This window comes from Lissotriton helveticus, chromosome 6, assembly GCF_964261635.1.
Source record: "Lissotriton helveticus chromosome 6, aLisHel1.1, whole genome shotgun sequence".
Taxonomy (NCBI): domain Eukaryota; kingdom Metazoa; phylum Chordata; class Amphibia; order Caudata; family Salamandridae; genus Lissotriton; species Lissotriton helveticus.
This window is the reverse complement of record NC_136067.1, coordinates 332693608-332712414: the sequence shown is the minus strand read 5'-3', so window position 1 is coordinate 332712414 and position 18807 is coordinate 332693608. Positions and strand designations below refer to the sequence as shown.

At 48.0% G+C, this 18807-nt stretch overlaps 1 protein-coding gene across 3 annotated transcripts in view; it reads right to left on the bottom strand.

Annotated features, from left to right (window-relative positions):
* The window catches only part of NBAS (NBAS subunit of NRZ tethering complex), a 2361081-nt gene that overhangs the window by 1334047 nt on the left and 1008227 nt on the right, over positions 1-18807 (bottom strand). For all 3 annotated transcript variants that reach the window (XM_078647778.1, XM_078647779.1, XM_078647780.1), the window contains one exon: positions 139-215. In XM_078647778.1, coding sequence (XP_078503904.1) covers positions 139-215 — 77 coding nt within the window. The remainder of the gene's footprint in view (positions 1-138; positions 216-18807) is intronic.

Here is an 18807-nt window from a genome sequence, read left to right as displayed (position 1 = left end):
CTAAGCTACACCCTTCTTAATGAAGTAATGGCTATCATGAACATTTTTATTTTAAAGGCCAAATGAAAGTCTGCTGCATAAAATAAACTGATCACTTTTAAACGACAAAGCCGACTGAGAATTGCAATACAAACATACCTGCGGTAATGCGAGTAGATAGGCCAAAGACAAGGTGACGTCATTTGGTAAGGCATCACTGGCCAGCTGTAGCAGAACTGAAATAGAGAATTAATGGCGATTATAGATTGCCTGATGCGTCCAATTCAGTAATTGAAATTATTTCTGTGCAACCATCATAATAATTAAAAATAAGTTAAAATAGTCCTTGAACTTTGAAATTAAAGCAGTATAAATCCTTATAGGCAACATTCCAACCAGAAATTTACAATTATTGTTATACAACAAATTATCAAGGCTGAGCTGTTTGTTGTCCTAACACCAGCCCTTTACTTCACAGAGCGTATTGAGCAAGCATAGCCCTTTCCTGAGGCTTCGCCTCCTCGACATGTTTTATTGAAAAAAAGTAGGACAAACAATTCATTTTTAAGCTAAAAAGCGCTATAGGTATTACAGACAGGTCTGAAGACTAAATAATGAAGCATTCCAATATTTCAAGCTTGAGCTAAGTACACATTCTGCGCAGTGTGTGAGCCCTTCTCAAGCAATAGTAACAGCCCTTGGTAGGGTGAACCACCATAGTCACTAAATTCACCTGTGCTTAACCCTTCCGAAGCTTGGCACAAAAGTTGTCAGATTTCAATTAGAGGCACCGTATAAAGAATGTATGCTGCACACAAACAGTAAAAGTAAAAACACAACACAAGAAAGATCCCACGTCAATTTGGAAAATTAAAGTGAAATGTAATAAATTGACACCCAAATGACATAAATCCAATCAGCAGAACCTGAGATAAGCAGTTTAAAAGATTTACGGTAAGTATAGTACCTAAAAGCACAATGTGGCACTTGCGGTTATCTAGTTATGGAATGTCGTATGGAAGTCACAAGTTCATGCCGACCGTGATTGGACATAGGTCGGATATAGGGCTCATGTTAGCACTACTGAAAAAGCTACCTTCCAAAGTCCAGCTCGAAGAGTTCCATTCGTGGTGGAGGGGGTTGCTAGGAGCAGGGAGAGCCAGCAGTTGGCCGTTGCTGTAGCGGGAAGAGCAGGCTAGGCATTATGGATAGTCATCACTGTAGAGCAAAGATACTGTAGAGTAAAGATGCTGGCGACCGTCGTGGACGGTTGTTGCTGGTGCTACGTACTGCCGGTCACCCTCCGGATGTTGTTGCTGTAGCCCGAAGAGCAAATCCTGCGTGGACGGTCATCACTGGCGATCACTGTAGTGCCAAGAGAAAACCCAGGTTCACTGAAGCTTCGTGTTGGCGGAAGGCACTGGTGGCAAGATCTTGGCATGAACGGACCCCTTCGCAGTTGCGAAGAGCCCAAAACATTAGGATGACACCTTTTCTTCTAGGAGCTCAACCATTGCCACACCAAAGGTTCAGGGACCTAGGAGGCCCCTCATGGTGATCAGAAACGCATTCCAGAAAAGGGCAGCAGGGTTCAAGCAGGTCCACTTGCAGGTCCGGTGCAGCAGGTCAGCTGGGCAGTGAAAGAGAGGTCTCTGGAGATTGTGTGTCCTTGTAGCTCAGAACAGGAGGCTAGCTAGCTAACGCTTGGAGTCACTCAAATAGCCCAGAATGAAGGGTGCAGGTCCATACCATTCTTCCTTCGCAGACAGCAGGGAAGGCCTCAAGGAGTAGAGCTGTCCTCTGGCAGCAAGACAGTCATAGCATCCACAGGTCCAGGAGTGCACTGAAGAGAAGGTCTGAGGCTCCCCATTTTAGGTTGAAGCCTACCAGACAGCACAGCTGTCTGGTTTGCTGTAGACATCTTAGGGCAAATCCGGAAGCCTCTCTGGGAATGCATTTTGCCTATTGCTTACCTTTGGCTTTGTGGATTCTAACTCACAATTCCTTGTTTTCTATTTGCTGACTCTTTTTTCTGTGACTTTAAAGTGATAGTGTTTACACTAAAACAAGAATGGAGCCCCATCGTGCCTCTCCTATGCTCCAGTTTACGAGGATGCAGTGCTTACTTTGTAAATAAGTGAGTGCCAGGGCTCTCCTCAGGAGGCCCCTGCAGCTTGCATTATTTATTGCACCTGCCATGCTGCCAATGATAGTGACACCACAATTACTAACCATCACACTCCTACAAGTGTGACAATTCAGACTATTCCAGGCCCCCAAAGAATGACTTGGGCAGCAAGTAATAGAACTTTTAATGTATATTGAATTAATAATTGACTGTTATTGTAGTCATTTTTAGGTTTCGCCTGTCAAAAGCTGCGCAAGCAGCATTTTGCGCAGGCGAAATCTTTTGTTTAGAGTATGTGAGTTTAGTCCCGCCCCTCTGTTCCATTGGCTAGCTCCATAAATGGAGGCTAGCCATTGGAACAGAGATCTGTCCGTCAATTGCGGAGCAGATTCGGGGGCATTCCGGACTATTTTTACTCATCCTGCCCCTTTGACAACGTCATGCGGCCGTGGGCGGGGTTTATTTTTTGTTGTCGTCCATGTTTGTTTTGGCCATTCCGCGGCCGACCGCCGCCGGAGGAAGTCCAGATGAGTGCTTATTTTCCTTGCCTTCCCGCCCCCCTCCCGCTGTCCGTGTGCCCGTTCCCCCCCCTCCGCTGTCCGTGTGCCCGTGCTTCTTGTTTTTATATCGGACCAATCCAAAAAGTGTTACAGTGACTTCTCTCCTCGCTTTTCACTGCCACCCGTTGTCATTTGCCCAAGCACTCGGTGCCCTGTGGGCAAAATGTGTAGATTCTCTATGTAAATGTTCTTCGTTTTACTTTTTAGTACTGCTCGAGTTTCATGAAAAACACGATTCAAATTGAAATTAATTTATATTTTCCCTGTAACGTTAAATGTATACGATTATTCCAAGGTAAAAGTAAGAACTTATTGGTCATCTATAAAGTCCACCCGCGATTCTGGGTCACTCACACGCCCGTTCCCGCCCCCCCTCCTCCTGTCTGTGTGCCGTTAACCCACCCCCCTCCCGCTGTCCGTTTCCGCCCCCCCCTCTCCCGCTGTCCGTGTTGTGACGTGATGTAGGCATTGAGCACGCGCGTTTGTACATGGAGAAAGGTCTGTCTTCATAAATTGTGTGTTTTTAGGTTCATCCTGGCCACCCCGAGGACCTACAATACTGTAAACGCTGCCCATGGTTGTAATAGCCGCAGTGACTGCAGCGCCGGCTGGGTCACTCACACGCACACGGACACACAAAAAACACACCCAGGATTGCACTGGTGCAGGGCTTAGAGACATTCTCACACTCACCGACACAGTGCACACCTTTCAAAGACTTACATTGGCCTCCGGAAGTTTCGCACACTTATACCGCGGCACATGGAACCCCTCTTGCGCTCACACTGGTCATGGTGACCACAGCACTGGCTAAAAGTCAGTCACACGTACATGCTATCATTCTCAGCCTTACGCTTGCAAGAGTGACCACAGAAGGGGGTAAGAGACCCTCACACATACACCCCGGCACATTTTAAGCACTTCCAAGCTGACACTGGCATCAGCCGCTCTCACATGCAGACAGCCCCACTATATGCCACTTCCTGTCGTGAATACATGGCAGCCACCAACTGGCACATCACAAGCCACCAGAAGACTTACACTGGACACTGCATAAGCATCAGTCACTCACACATGCACACTGACAAACTACAAATCTAGCTACACATGCACTCACTCACTACATGGCAAGAATGAGTTACACGCTGGCACGTCAAGACTACTGTTAGACTTTCTCTCACTGAGCACAGTATAAAATAAACATGACGCTCATTGCTACACTGCAAATCACTAATATGCTTACAGTGGTCAAGGTTAACACCGTGTACCACAGGGGTCACTCTGCTACACTATAAATCACTTCACAGTTTACAGACACCGCAACAACTGGTGAGTCACGTGGTGACATACTTCAACCCGCATTTAGGCAAACCAGGACGTGTCAGTGATACCATATCTTCTTGTATAGCGCCTTGTCATCAGCACTTGATGCTTTCAATAACATTAAAAACTCGTATGTTAAGCACTATCTCATATTTTAGAGCAGTGCTTCCGGAGTGGGATGCACTGAACATGCAGTGTGTGGTCACCCAGCCTCGTATGTTAAGCACTATCTCATATTTTAGAGCAGTGCTTCCGGAGTGGGATGCACTGAACATGCAGTGTGTGGTCACCCAGCAGTTTTGGCGTGTTCGCACGGTTTTGGCCATGACAGCCCGAGCCAACCTTTACTGTAGAATTTATATAGTGTTTGATGTAAAGCTGACCAGGGGGCGCAGTGCTTAAATTCCCACCTTGGGGCAGTGAATAGGTACCTATGTTGAAGCATGTTCCCTGCTCTCTGTGCCATGGTGCGCCCAGTCTGGCACAAAGTATAAAATAATGTGAAGAGCATGCACGCGCTAGGAGGCACGCGTGTGTGTGTGTGTGTGTGTGTCTGTGTGTGTGTGTGTGTGTGTGCGTGTGTGTGTGTGTGTGTGTGTGTGTGTACGTGTAATTCTCAGAGGCACGCAGCTGTCTTAACTGACGTGGTTCATGCTCAGAAGGTTAAACAAAATAAAGTCTTTACCTAGTGAGGCGCAGCACCTCTGCACTGTAGAGCCAGATGTTGATTTGTTTTTTTTGTTTCACACACCGTGTAGTGTAGAGCTGTCTGTTTTTGCCTCTGTTGTTATCAGAACTCTTGTATTCCTCACACAGGAGCCCCTTTGCTGCCCTTTTGGAGTGCAAACTCTCAACTGGCTTTTTGCGTATGTGAGGCTCTCACAGATGTCTGGTGCAGGCGCTCACACGTGCCCCAAGCAGACAGAGCTGGGCATTGTAACGCTCTGCGCCTACCCCAACTGAGCTGCACATGTCCGTAAATCATCTAAAAAATGCCCGGCCAAGTGTTAGCAGGGAACATACTATATGTGACTACTCAGTCTACCTCGCAAGCGGCGCTGCCTCCTTCAGTTGGGCAGGCTGCTTTCCTTTCCCCAAGAATATGCACAACAATCGAGAAAAGGTAGGGTCCAGATGATGTCTGCTTTCAGGTGAAGTTGCTGTCCGCTTTCAGTATTTTGAGGTGCTTTCATCTGCGCCAGTCGGGGTGTTTGCTCTTTGACCTGATATATTTAAAGTGCACTTTCTGTTGTTATAGCTGGTGAGATTACTTGCATTTTGTTAAGCTATCAGTATAGTAAATAACAATGCCTTGTATTTATGTTTTAAAACCCAAAACATAAATAGAAGGCATTGTCATTTACAATGCCAATAGCTCAAAATCGTGTGAATGCAAGACTTATTGCATTGCAAATGCTTGTTTCCTTTGAGGTACGTCTTCCGCATTGGAGTAATTCAGCTGGCAATGACAGAATTCCTGAGAAATGGCATCTTACACCACCTGTAATAACTAGGGCTTGGTTATTAACCCGAAGAAGCAAAGTCCCATGAACATGATGAATGTGGGTTTAATAATGTTACATAAAATCGCCAAGTCCCCTTATTGACGTTAAAGGTTGAATAAGTGGAAATAATGCCTTGACTCAATTAGTGATGGCAGTGATTACTTTTTTATTCTGCTGTTAGTGGTTTAAATGTACTCCCATCAATGAATGCCTGTCCCTGTATCTGCATTAGCTTTTATCACTTGCCACCAACATGTACAGTCCAGTCATTTCAAGCCAGAATCCTGAGGTTGGAGCGTACTACCTCATGCACCATTGAGGGATAGATAGTCCTGTGCAGGGAGGACGTCTCTTGATACAGGGGACACCTTGCATTATTTTAAAAGTACAGATTTCGTGAGACTCAAAGGAAGGATTAAAGTAAGAGAGAGTGGTGACGCTTGTGGACGATTTGTTTATTTTTAGGTTTCGCCTGGCGAACACTTCTCACCCCTCACCTTTGCAGGATGAGCCGCTACACCAGTGTGACCCAGTGACGTGTTTGTACCGAGAAGGTTTTGGTGCTCTTTGATCTGCCGTGGTGATGTCACACTGCTTCATGCTGGTCATTGTGTTACTTGAGTGGGAACGGTGCTATTACGTACGTGGATGCACCCTATTGTACTGATTTTATTCCCACTCGAGGTCCTCACAGTAAGGCTGTTCAATAGAGTGTATGTAGTGTGAGGAGATGGCTCTTCCATCAACCTCCCATCACTTCAGGTGGGCACTCATTGTAAAAGCAGCCTTATTTTACAGGTGGTTGGCGCTTTACTTCGTTTGCGTGTCATATTTTATGTGTTGTCTCTTTTTTGCATGTCTTGTTCTTTTTGTTGAAATTATTTTGCCTTTTATTCTATCTTATTTTATATGCAGTTGGCGTGTACTCTTTATATTGCCTTTTTCGTGTCTGTTGTTTGTCTTGTTTCCAGCGTGTTTTTAATATTACTGCTTTTACAGTTGTTTGTTTTGCTTTACATGTTGGTGTTTCTTGTACTGGTTCTTGTACTGGTTGTTGCTGTGTCTTGACGTTCTCTTTGTTGTGTGTGTTTTGGCTTTGCACCCTCCCCAATGGTGCTGTTCTCTTTGCTTTCTGTTTAGGGTTTATCTGTATTACAGAGCTGGCAAGTTGTTTCCTTCCTGCAGACACACCTCACCTGCTAATAATGAGTCAGGACTAAAAGTGAAATGATAGGTCTGCAGTTTTGTGCCACATTTCCTGCCATTCCGTTTCCCACCCATGTTTTAAAGAGTTTTATTGCTGTGCCTATGAGTTGTGCTTCTCTGCTATTTCTAGGATTCTGTTTGTTGGAGACTAGTCACTTGTAGGGCGTGGGAGTTCTATGGCTTCATTCACAAACCATATCTCACACCGAAGTTTAACATTTGTGGGCTCAAACACTATTTGCGAGGGTACATTCTGAGTGCTGACTCATAGGAACAGTATTTGCTGAATTTAGCTCCAGAAAGTGCATTTGTGAATGAACAGGTAAACACTGATTATCTCACACATTTTTGGATAATGTCTGAGGGGTGGGTGCTTTAAAAAGGGCCTACTCCACACGTCTTACCTAACCCTAACCCCACAGCGTTTGAGACACACTCACCCTGTCAGTTAGGCTAGTGCAGGTTCCTGGGTACCAATGCTCATAGAAGGTATTCTGGGAGTTGTTTTCGTTTGAGTGGCAGGCCGGATACCAATCGTTTGTTCAGAATAGCCAAGCACTGGAAACATGGCTGTGCTTGCTTCCCTGCCCCCTGGCTGTGCTTGCTTCCCTGCCCCCTGGCTGTGCTTGCTTCCCTGCCCCCTGGCTGTGCTTGCTTCCCTGCCCCCTGGCTGTGCTTGCTTCCCTGCCCCCTGGCTGTGCTTGCTCCCCTGCCACCTGGCTGTACTTGCTTCCCTGCCCCCTCGCTGTGCTTGCTTCCCTGCCCCCTGGCTGTGCTTGCTTCCCTGCCCCCTGGCTGTCCTTGCTTCCCTCCCCCTGGCTGTGCTTGCTTCCCTGCCCCCTGGCTGTGCTTGCTTCCCTGCCCCCTGGCTGTCCTTGCTTCCCTCCCCCTGGCTGTGCTTGCTTCCCTGCCCCCTGGCTGTGCTTGCTTCCCTGCCCCCTGGCTGTGCTTGCTTCCCTGCCCCCTGGCTGTGCTTGCTTCCCTGCCCCCTGGCTGTGCTTGCTTCCCTGCCCCCTGGCTGTGCTTGCTTCCCTGCCCCCTGGCTGTGCTTGCTCCCCTGCCCCCTGGCTGTGCTTGCTCCCCTGCCACCTGTCTGTGCTTGCTCCCCTGCCACCTCGCTGTGCTTGCTTTCCTGCCCCCTCGCTGTGCTTGCTTCCCTGCCCCCTCGCTGTGCTTGCTTCCCTGCCCCCTCGCTGTGCTTGCTCTCCTGAGTGTGTGTGTGGCTTTGGGTGGGTGGGTGTGGCTCTGGGTGGGTGTGTGTGGCTCTGGGTGGGTGTGTGTGGCTCTGGGTGGGTGTGTGTGGCTCTGGGTGGGTGTGTGTGGCTCTGGGTGGGTGTGTGTGGCTCTGGGTGTGTGTGTGTGGCTGTGTGTGTGTGTGGCTGTGTGTGTGTGTGTGTGTGTGTGTGTGGCTCTGTGTGTGGGTCTGTGTGTGTGGGTTTGTATGTGTGGGTCTGTGTGTGTGGGTCTGTGTGTGTGTGTGGGTCTGTGTGTTTTTGTGTGGCATTTGCCAGAGATTTAACTATTGGCATTGTAAATGTCAATGCCATTTATTTATCTGTTTTCAAAACCAACACATAAATACACATTTTGTCATTTACAATGCCAATAGCTCAAACTTTTCAAAAGGCGAAACCATTGCATTGTAAATGCTTGTTAAATTAGCCAGACAGCGCTACCTAGTGGCAGACTATCACAAGCACCGGTGTTGACAACTGGGTACTGGTTTCGAGCATCTGAAATCACTGGCTCAAAATAAGCACTGCGAGGCTGTAATATAATCCTTCAAACAGGCCTACAGGAAGGAGGAGCATGCTCATTCTGTGGTGGTGATAAACAAATATTCATGTCAAGGTTCTTCAAAACACTGTTGGTTATTGCTTATTGTAACTCACAAGTGAATGTCAAATTATCTTTCTGTTTACAGTCAGCGAGTCCGAGTACCAAATCCTTTAAATAATAACACCCAATGGCAAGTCAAAAGATGTCGCCTACACAACTTTCAAAACTGAGCAGCAGCCTCAGTATGTGCAACATGTCTAGTAGCACCATGCCATAAAAACCTAGACAACACACTTTACTGCTTTCCTGAAAACTACAAACAGGAGCACAGAAACCCGCTTCTTTATTTACACACAGCCTTAAACATTCTGCCTCCGTCAAACCATATGTTTTATATTATTTGGTGGATCTATGTGTTGTCAACAATTAAATAGGTAAAAATATTCCACTGAAACAACACCAGCCTACCACCAGGGCGGCTGTAGCAATGCTGCCTTCTGGTGTAACACTCTTTGTTGGCACCACCAATGCGCCTAATGACGGATTCCCTGACTACAACTTTCCAACATTTCCCTTCTCTCACATATTTTTCATTTGTTTAATAGCCCTACTCATCCCAGTGCAGGCTGTCAGAGCACTTTACACATCATACCGGGCCAATTCATCCTAATTTGGTAAATCACTGTACGAAATCCATACTAATATAATAAAGAGAGAGCCCAAACCTTTGAGACAGGTAATCTCAGGAACCACAGCACCAATCACAACACCCAATACAGCGTTGGAAAGGGCAGTTGCATTAGAAGGACATAGGCTATGCAGACGCCCAAAACACACAAGAAGATGGATGGAATGTTGCACAATGGCAAAACATTCACCCCCAGTCACAGAACTGGGTTTAATCCATCGTTATTTTGATCACCAAGCCACCCCAGTTCAGACATGGCCATATGCAAATCAGTCTTGACCCTGTGCCTCATGTGAATAGTCCAGCCCGAACTGCCAAGCCATGTCTTCCCTGGACCGGAATCAAGCATCCTAGGCCCGGTTTCTGGCTATCAGCCGTCTTCAGCCAGGATAGCTTGACTCCAGTGGCGTAGAGAGCAAAGGAACCCACGTCTGGGCATAGCCTTCCCACATAGGGTGAACAGCAAAACACACAAGAAGATGGATGGAATGTTGCACAATGGCAAAACATTCACCCCCAGTCACAGATCTGGGTTTAATCCATCGTTATTTTGCTCACCAAGCCACCACAGTTCAGACATGGCCATATGCAAATCAGTCTTGACCCTGTGCCTCATGGGAACAGTCCTGCCCGAACTGCCAAGCCATGTCTTCCCTGGACCGGAATCAAGCATCCTAGGACCGGTTTCTGGCTATCGGCCGTCTTCAGCCAGACGCTCACCATACACATTTAAAAGGTAAAAGAACCGCGCCAGCAAAGTAGTCCCTTGTGGGCGTGTCTGCGTTGTGCTGTGGGCGTGTGCTGGGGGGCGTGACAAACGCTGGGAGCGTGTGGTACGTTCCGCCCTTCATGCCATGTCTCATATCGTGTGCTGTGGGCGTGTGCTGGGGGCATGGGCGGGGCGCGGGATTACGGAAAAAAATAGCGAGCGTTGTGCCCAATATTTCATTGTTTTTTCTTCCCAGGTTCTGTACATTCCAGCTCCGGGTGTCCACCCTGCTCCCTTTAAATACCCCTGCACCCTTAAACACTAACCCATCTTAACCCTATAAATATACTCTGTACCCCAAAACCCAAACCTATCCCTAAACCCTAAAAATATACCCTGCACCCCCAAATATACCCTGCACCCCCAAACCTAGCCCTGAACCCTATAAATACCCCTGTACCTCAAAACCCAAACCTACCCCTGAACCCTAAAACACCCCTGTACCCCAAAACCAGCCCTGAACCATAGAAATAACCCTGTACCCCCAAACCTACCCTTGAACCCTAAAATACCCCTGTACCCCAAAACCCAAACCTACTCCTGAACCCTAAAATACCCCTGTATCCCCAAACCTAGCCCTGAACCATAAAAATAACCCTGTACCACAAAACCCAAACCTACCCCTGAACCCTAAAATACCCCTGTACCCCCAAACCTAGACCTGAACCCTTAAAATACCCCTGTACCCCAAAACCCAAACCTACACCTGAACCCTAAAAATACCCCTGTACCCCAAAACCCATACCTATCCCTAAACCCTAAAACTACCCCTGTACCCCATAACCCAAAACTATATCTGAACCCTTAAAATACCCAAACACCCCAAAACATATACCTCAGTACCCCCAAAACATATACCCCTATACCCCTACTTACCTTATCCAAACATTTAAAAAAACATGATTTTACATTTCGTTGTAAATGTATGCGTGGTAAAAGCATATAAAATGTAATGCCATGCGTTATAATGGCATTGCGGAGTCATGCTACTTTCGTTATTAAAAGTATGCGGAGTGATGGTATGCGGAAAGAAAGTTGCGGAATAATAGGTGCTTACCCTCCCCCGGTAAGTACATTGGTGGCACGGCGGCCCACATCTCCAGCAACATACTCATATTTTTTCACCACCGATTTGAAAAATGCACAGGTCTCTCTCATTGATGGCCAGCACCGACATACACTTTTAGACACACCTCCCGCCACAACTTCTAGAATTGCGAGCTTTAGAGCTGGGGAGCTACGTTCGAATCTCTGTATCAGCTCAACATCCTGTGATTCCAGGCAAATCGCTTTGTCTCCCCGTGCCTACCACAAATTAATGTGTTCTTCTGTAATGTAAATTGTGCACATGCCATGATGTCGAGTTTGCGCTATATAATATTGCAAGGAAAAATAAAGTAGGGAAACTCGAGATCACACACTACTGAACGCGCACTCTTGCAGTGCACTGTGAATCGGAGCGATTCACAGGCCTGTCACAGATAAGAAATGCTATCAAAACGAAATCCTACAAAACAATATACTACTGGCCGGCAGCAATTCATACCCGGACAACGACGGGACGGGCTGCTAGTGTTACATAAAACAATGTCACCTATTCTGGTACGCACGCTGTGCTTGGTTCCGAGAAGCAGAGACTCAGGATTTCAAATGTAGCAGTGCTTGGGGTTGCCTTTATTAATAATCTATTTCTAAACAAACCTTTTTACTAACATAAGGGTAATGAAAGGCTGCGGACAATTTTTGTTTTACCCAAGACCTTGCAGTTTGCGTGCGCTCTTTGATGACCGTTCATAGCTCAATGTGCTATGTCAGGGTTGTCACTTAAGAAGTGAAAATAACAAAACGATCTCTGTGACAAAAGCAGTAACCCACTGAGCTATTTACATAACATACATTTGTGAGATTCGCATAATACATGTTCTTTTCAGCAGAACTAATAATCCTCTGTGCAACAAATATTTCATCCCTCACCAGCAGATTTATCAACTACCCGAGTTCTTGTGACATTATTATTGTTATCTGAGCTTTGCTGGACAGGCAAGAAACTTTGAGGAGGGCAATTTTTTACAACTAAAATCTTTTTAAAGACAGCCTCCCTCGAGCTCACTGGCAGGTGCGGTGACAACGTTGGCACTGCTCTATGCCTATGCAAGATCTAGTAGCTTTGCCAAATTCTTTTTTTCAGTTTTCTACAGCGCCCCAATTGCTGTGCAGCATAACTTAAAGTGTAAAAAATAAGTGCTATCACACAGTCAAGGCTGGACTTGTTACAGCATTTTTTTTACTTCCAGCTGTAGAACATAGCTTAAAAACATTACAAATCCAAATAGTAGAGAGATTTCAAATGTTTTTGCTTTGCCATGTTGAACAGCTGTGTGGCTGCTATGCAGCAATATAAACCAATATAAAGTGAACAGTGTTGACAGCATCATAGCACTTCTAAAAACGTTTAGCCACTCTGCACTGCAGCTGGGCTGCTGTACAACATAGCTGAAAAAAACATTAACAAACCAAATAGATTTTGCACAGGCAGAAGTGAAAGAAACTTCTGGAATCTTCCCCCTATAGAAGTGTCTGGCATGTTCTACCTCCCTGCACTGGTCCCAGTATGTCTGTAGGCACAATAGGCTAGTGTGAAGTCCTTTGTGTAAGCGGAGGCAGTGTCTTTGAAATGCAAGTGTGACAGCTCCGCCCCTCTCATCAAGTAAAGATGGTCAATCCTGCCAACACCGAGACCCTATATTGTGTGGCTGTCTGGGAGGAATACACAAAGGAGAACTGCCAATACGATCTAGTCATGTCATCCAGGAAACCGCCTGCAGGTACTAAATATTTAGGACAAGAAAATGTCAACTTTCTTAAAGTGTCACTTTCAGAATTGTGAATAAAAATCCAACTTTACCATTAAAGAGGATTTTAAATTACAATTCCTCAAACACCAAACATGATATTCTTACCTACTCCCAAACAGAACTTATCACGTATTAAATGTATAAGGTACCCCAATGTTATAATATGGGAGAGGTAGGCCTGGCAAAAGTGAAAAAAACAAATTTGAGAGTATTTCACTACCAGGACATGTAAAACATAAAAGACCAACCTTTTAAATACAATGCACCCTGCTCTCTGGGCTGTTTAGGGCCTACCCTAGGAGCAACATTTAGGTTTTAAAAATGAAGATTTAGGTCCGGCAAAAGGTTCATTTTCTCTGGTCGAAATTGCAGTTTAAATTACCAACACAGATTGCAATGGAAGAACTGAGGCATGTTTAAAAGGCTATTTGACATAATCAATACTCTTTATTTCAACAGAACGACATAAGAGAATAGATTTTATATATAACAACAGGGAACAACAACGGCCTTAGCTCAGGTAGGTTTATTGAATCCTTGGCATGACGCGTTTCAGCTACTGCCTTCCTCAGATGCCAAAGAATTATTACTGGCGCTTTGCTGCAGTTCCCAATTTGAATGCTGTGTGCCTCTCTCCGATTGGAGGAACCACATGGTCCATGGAAACTACAAGTCCCAGCATCCACTTGCATCGGATGCTGAAAATAGATGCCAGTCACCGGAGTCTGTTTTTCTGAGACCCCGTAATCCCACCTTTGCCTGACCAACGTCTTCTGCAGCCTCCGATGCGGACAGGTTTAGGAGGCGCAGTGTCAATGCAGAGCGGCTCACCATGAAGTCATGGCCCGATTCTGGCAAAAACAGCTGTCCTCTCGTGGCCGCAGTGAATCCAGATCATACGATCCCTCGAAACACACACTGTGCCACTAGGATCTGGACTCATCAGGACGGGTTCCCTTAACATGCAGTGGCCGCACGTAATCATCCACCAAAGTCGCCTCGCTGAGAAATAACAGGGAACAACAACGGCCTTAGCTCAGGTAGGTTTATTGAATCCTTGGCATGACGCGTTTCAGCTACTGCCTTCCTCAGATGCCAAACAATTATTACTGGCGCTTTGCTGCAGTTCCCAATTTGAATGCTGTGTGCATCTCTCCGATTGGAGGAACCAGATGGTCCGTGGAAACTACAAGTCCCAGCATCCACTTGCATCCGATGCTGAAAATAGCTGCTAGTCACCAGAGTCTGTTTTTCTGAGACCCCGTAATTCCACCTTTTCCTGACCAACGTCTTCTGCAGGCTCCGATGCGGACAGGTTTAGGAGGCGCAGTGTCAATGTAGAGCGGCTCAACATGAAGTCATGGCCTGATTCTGGCCAAACAGCTGTCCTCTCGTGGCCGTAGTGAATCCAGATCATTCGATCCCTCGAAACACACACACTGTGCCACTAGGATCTGGACTCATCAGGACGGGTTCCCTTAACGTACAGTGGCCGCACGTAAACATCCACCAAAGTCGCCACACTGAGAAATAACAGGGAACAACAACGGCCTTAGCTCAGGTAGGTTTAGTGAATCCTTGGCATGACGCGTGTTAGATCTGGGGGTCTCTAATTGGCAGAGGTAAGTACCTTAGACCAAGTAGGGACCCTTGCTTCTAGTCAGGGTGAAGAATTACACAAAGTAGATAACCCCTGCTCACCCTCTAGGTAGCTTGGCACGAGTAGACAGACTTATCTCTGAGGCAATGTGTATCATAAATACACTTAACACAACAGTAATCCCCAATCCACCACAAACTGAGACCACACAGGTAAGTATATATATAAAAAATATAACTTTATCTAGTTGCAGCAGTAAAAATCAGCAATACACGATAATCACTTCTTCAGGGAAATGTTGCACTTAATCTTAATGGTTGCACGTAATGTAGGAAGTCTCTTAATAAAGATAGTCTCTAGTCTCTTTGTAAATCAGTATCAAAAATAGTACTGTTACTTTATGTCCTCTTTGCTCTAAAAACGAGCCAAGCAAACTAGGCCAATGGTTGTTTCCCCACAATGATCAGCCCGCAAAGCAATGGGCCACAAGCGCTGCAAACGCTCCTCACCAGATGTGCTGGGAACTCCTTGGCGCACCGCGCCGATCAGCACACTCGCTCTCAGCCCCGGCCGGTCTCAGGAGCCCTCCGCCCGCTCTCAGTCCTTCGGGGAGCGGCGGGGAGCTAGCTCAGCGCTCCGGGCAGAGACGGGCAGGCCGGGGGCTGGGGCACTTCGGGAACTCCCTCGGCGAGGTCGGGTCACTCTTCCCCGGTCCCGGCGGTGATCACACAGCACTTCTTGAGGTCCTGATGACGGGGACCAATCCCGTCGCGGCGTTCGGCGCGAGCCTCCTTCCACACCCGGGAGTCAGCCAATGGCAGTGCGGCTCCCGGGACAGGCCAATGATGACGCTCCGCTCCTCAGCCAATCACAGCACGGCAATAGCAATGACGCTGCGGCGCACGGGCCTATCCCGTCGCGGCGTTGGTGAGGGGGCTCGGCTCCTCCAGCCAATGGGAGCGCGGCGGCTCCGATCTTCGCCGCGGCAGCCTCCGTGTACGAACGGCACCTTCCCCAGATATTCTTGGCCCCGGGCAGCGGCGGTGAACAGGCGGCCAGTGATTTTTAGGGCTCAGAAGTCGCACAGAGCGCTCGTGTGGGCACAAAAAGCCTTGTGGACAATAACTCCCGAAGGGGGAGCACAACAAGCCTCCAGTCTGCTGCAAGACTGTGCCGATGAGCACACCGAACCTCTTGCACGGCCAGCAGTCACAAATCACGTGCCCAGAAGGGAATAAGCACGATCTCCACAGCGTTTTGGAAATACTTGGGAACCTTTTAACCCTGGGTTCCAGGATTCCAGGACAGGAGGCCAGCTCTTCTCAGGCCCTTGGAGATTCAGTTCAGGAGACACAGCACACAGCAAAGTCTCTGTAGTTTCAAGTAGGCAGGGTCACAGCACACAGCAAAGTCCCTTTCTTCTTCTCAGCTTGCAGTTGGACAGCAGAACAGGTCAGCCCTTAGAGCGCACAGCAAGGCAATCTTCCTTCAGTTCTCCAGCAGTCCTTCTTCCAGCAGAGGTTCCTCTTGATTGTAGAATCTAAATTTTCTGTTGTCAGGGGTCCTTCTCTTATACCCCAAAAAGTCTTTGAAGTCCTTTGAAGTCTTTGTGCAAGTGGGCCCTGAGCCCGGTCTAAACCAGTTCTGGGTGTTGCTGAGGCACTGGGGGTTTCCTGGATTCCTTCTTCCTCTCAGTATCAGGGACAGAGGTGACAGTCGCCCAGCAGGGAGGTGGAGCCAGCATTGTGGTCAGGCAGGCACAGCCCTGTCACTATCAGGTGTGATCTCCTCCCACTTCCCTGGCAGCAGATGCTGCCTTTCATCCACGGGGTGACTCAGACAACCTCCTGGGGGCTCTGCAGCCCCTGTCACACTCAGGCCAGACAGTCAATCCACAAACAGGCCCAGGCACACAGAAAGGTTAGACAAGAGAACAGCCACTTTCTAAAAGTACTATTCTCAAACACAGAATTTAAAAACAACCCTTCCTAAAAGATGTGTTATTAAATTCTGAGTTCAGGGATATCAATCACTTATGTCCCATCTTGTTCCTATGAGAAGATAGGCTGGTATCCAATGGGACCAGCCTCCCCCATGTTATTCTATGGAGCAAGATAACCTTACAGCAGTGAGCACACAAAATGGCTGCTGCTCACTACCAGAGCATGTGACCTGCACTAGTACATGCTCTACCTTACCCATACACTGCACCCTGCCCAGGGGGGTACCTTGAGCCTTCCATAGGGGTGACTGATGTGCACAGACAGGGAAGGGTTAGGCCCAGCCAGTGGGGACACTGGCCAGGCGGACATGGCAGTCCACTGACTGCACACAGGCCCTGCGCTGGTAGGCCTGAGACACCATTTTAGGGCTACTCATGTGGGTGGCGCAATCTGCGCTGCAGGCCCACTAGTAGCATCTGTCATCACCAGCCCTGGCACACACAGTGCACTTTACTAGGGACTTCATGGTAATACAAATGTGCCAATCAGGTATTCCCAATCAATATGACAATTTACATAGGGAGCACTTACACTCTGGCACTGATCAGCAGTGGCAGAGTGTCCAAAGCATCTAAACCAGCAAAAATGAAATCCAGCACAGCATCAAAAATACAGTAGACAGAGGCAAAAAGATGGGGGAAAACCACGCCAAGGGTGTCAGGTCTAACACGTGTCCCCTCCAGCTGAAAGTGGGGAGAACTACCCAACCTCTTGGGAGTCCTCATCACTAAGGCGGAAGAATCTGGACAGACCATCAGCATTTGCGTGTTCTGTACCAGGGCGGTGCTCCACCGTAAAGTCCATCCCCTGTAGGGAAATGGACCACCTCAACAGTTTTGGATTCTCACCCCTCATCTGCATTAACCATCTGAGGGGCCTGTGGTCGGTCTGAACACGGAAGTGAGTCCCAAACAGGTAGGGCCTCAACTTCTTCAGAGCCCAGACCACAGCGAAAGCTTCTCTTTCAATGGCACTCCATTTCTGTTCTCTGGGGAGTAGCCTCCTGCTAATGAAAGCCACGGGTTGGTCTCCGCCCTCATCATTGATTTGTGAGAGTACTGCTCCCACGCCTTGCTCTGAAGCGTCAGTTTGCTAAATGAACTCACTGGAAAAGTCAGGTGCCTTAAGCACCGGTGCTGTGCACATGGCAGCTTTGAGGGTGTCAAAAGCAGTTTGACAGGCCTCATGCCAATTCACTTTCCTGGGCTGATTTCTAGATGTCAGCTCTGTCAAAGGGGCCACAATGGTGCCATAACCTTTGACAAACCGTCTGTAATACCCGGTGAGACCTAGAAAGGCTCTCACCTCAGTCTGAGTCTTGGGGGGCTCCCAAGCCAGAATGGTATCAATCTTTGCCTGTAGGGGCGCCACCTGACCGCTCCCCACCTGGTGTCCCAAGTACACCACAGATCCCTGCCCTATCTGGCACTTACTGGCCTTGATAGTAAGGCCTGCCTTCTGCAGAGCCTTCAACACTGCACAGAGGAGTTGCAGGTGTTCCTCCCAAGTGGAGCTGAACACAGCAATGTCATCCAGGTATGCGGCGCTGAAATCCTCCAGCCCAGCTAACACCTGGTCGACCAGTCTCTGGAATGTGGCAGGGGCATTTTTCAACCCAAAGGGCATGACACGGAACTGGAAGTGCCCCTCTGGCGTTGAAAATCCTGAACTCTCCTTGGCCCCCTCAGTTAAGGCAATCTGCCAGTACCCTGAAGTCAAATCAAAGGTGCTCAGGTACTGGGCAGCTCCCAACCGATCCACCAGCTCATCAGCTCTGGGGATGGGGTGCGCGTCAGTCTTGGTGACCGCATTGAGCCCACGGTAGTCCACGCAAAACCGGAGTTCTGGGGTCCCACCGGGTGTAGCAGCTTTCTTAGGCACTAAGACCACTGGGCTAGCCCAGGGGCTGCTGGAGGGCTCAATAACCCCTAGTGCCAACATCTTGGAAACTTCTTCCTTGATGCTAGCTCTGACCTTGTCAGCCACCCTGTAAAACTTCTGTTTCACAGGCAGACTATCTCCAGTGTCCACATCGTGGACGCACCACTTGGTGACACCTGGGGTCAGGGAGAACAGGGGGGCGAACTGACCCAAGACTTGGCAACAGTCCTTTTGCTGCTCTGGGGTCAGGGTGGGCGAGAGTATCACACCATCCACTGACCCATCTTGCTCCTTGGTTGCCAGGAGGTCAGGGAGAGGATCACTATCCTCCTCCCCTCCAGCATCTGTAGCCATGAGCATAGTCACTTCTGACCTCTCAAAGTGGGGTTTGAGGCGGTTCACATTCAGCACTCTCAGGGGCTGCCTGGGAGTCTTCAGGTTAACCAAGTAGGTAACCTCGCTCTTGCGCTCCACCACCTCATATGGCCCGGTCCACTTGTCACGGAGCGCACAAGGCTCCACCGGCGCCAT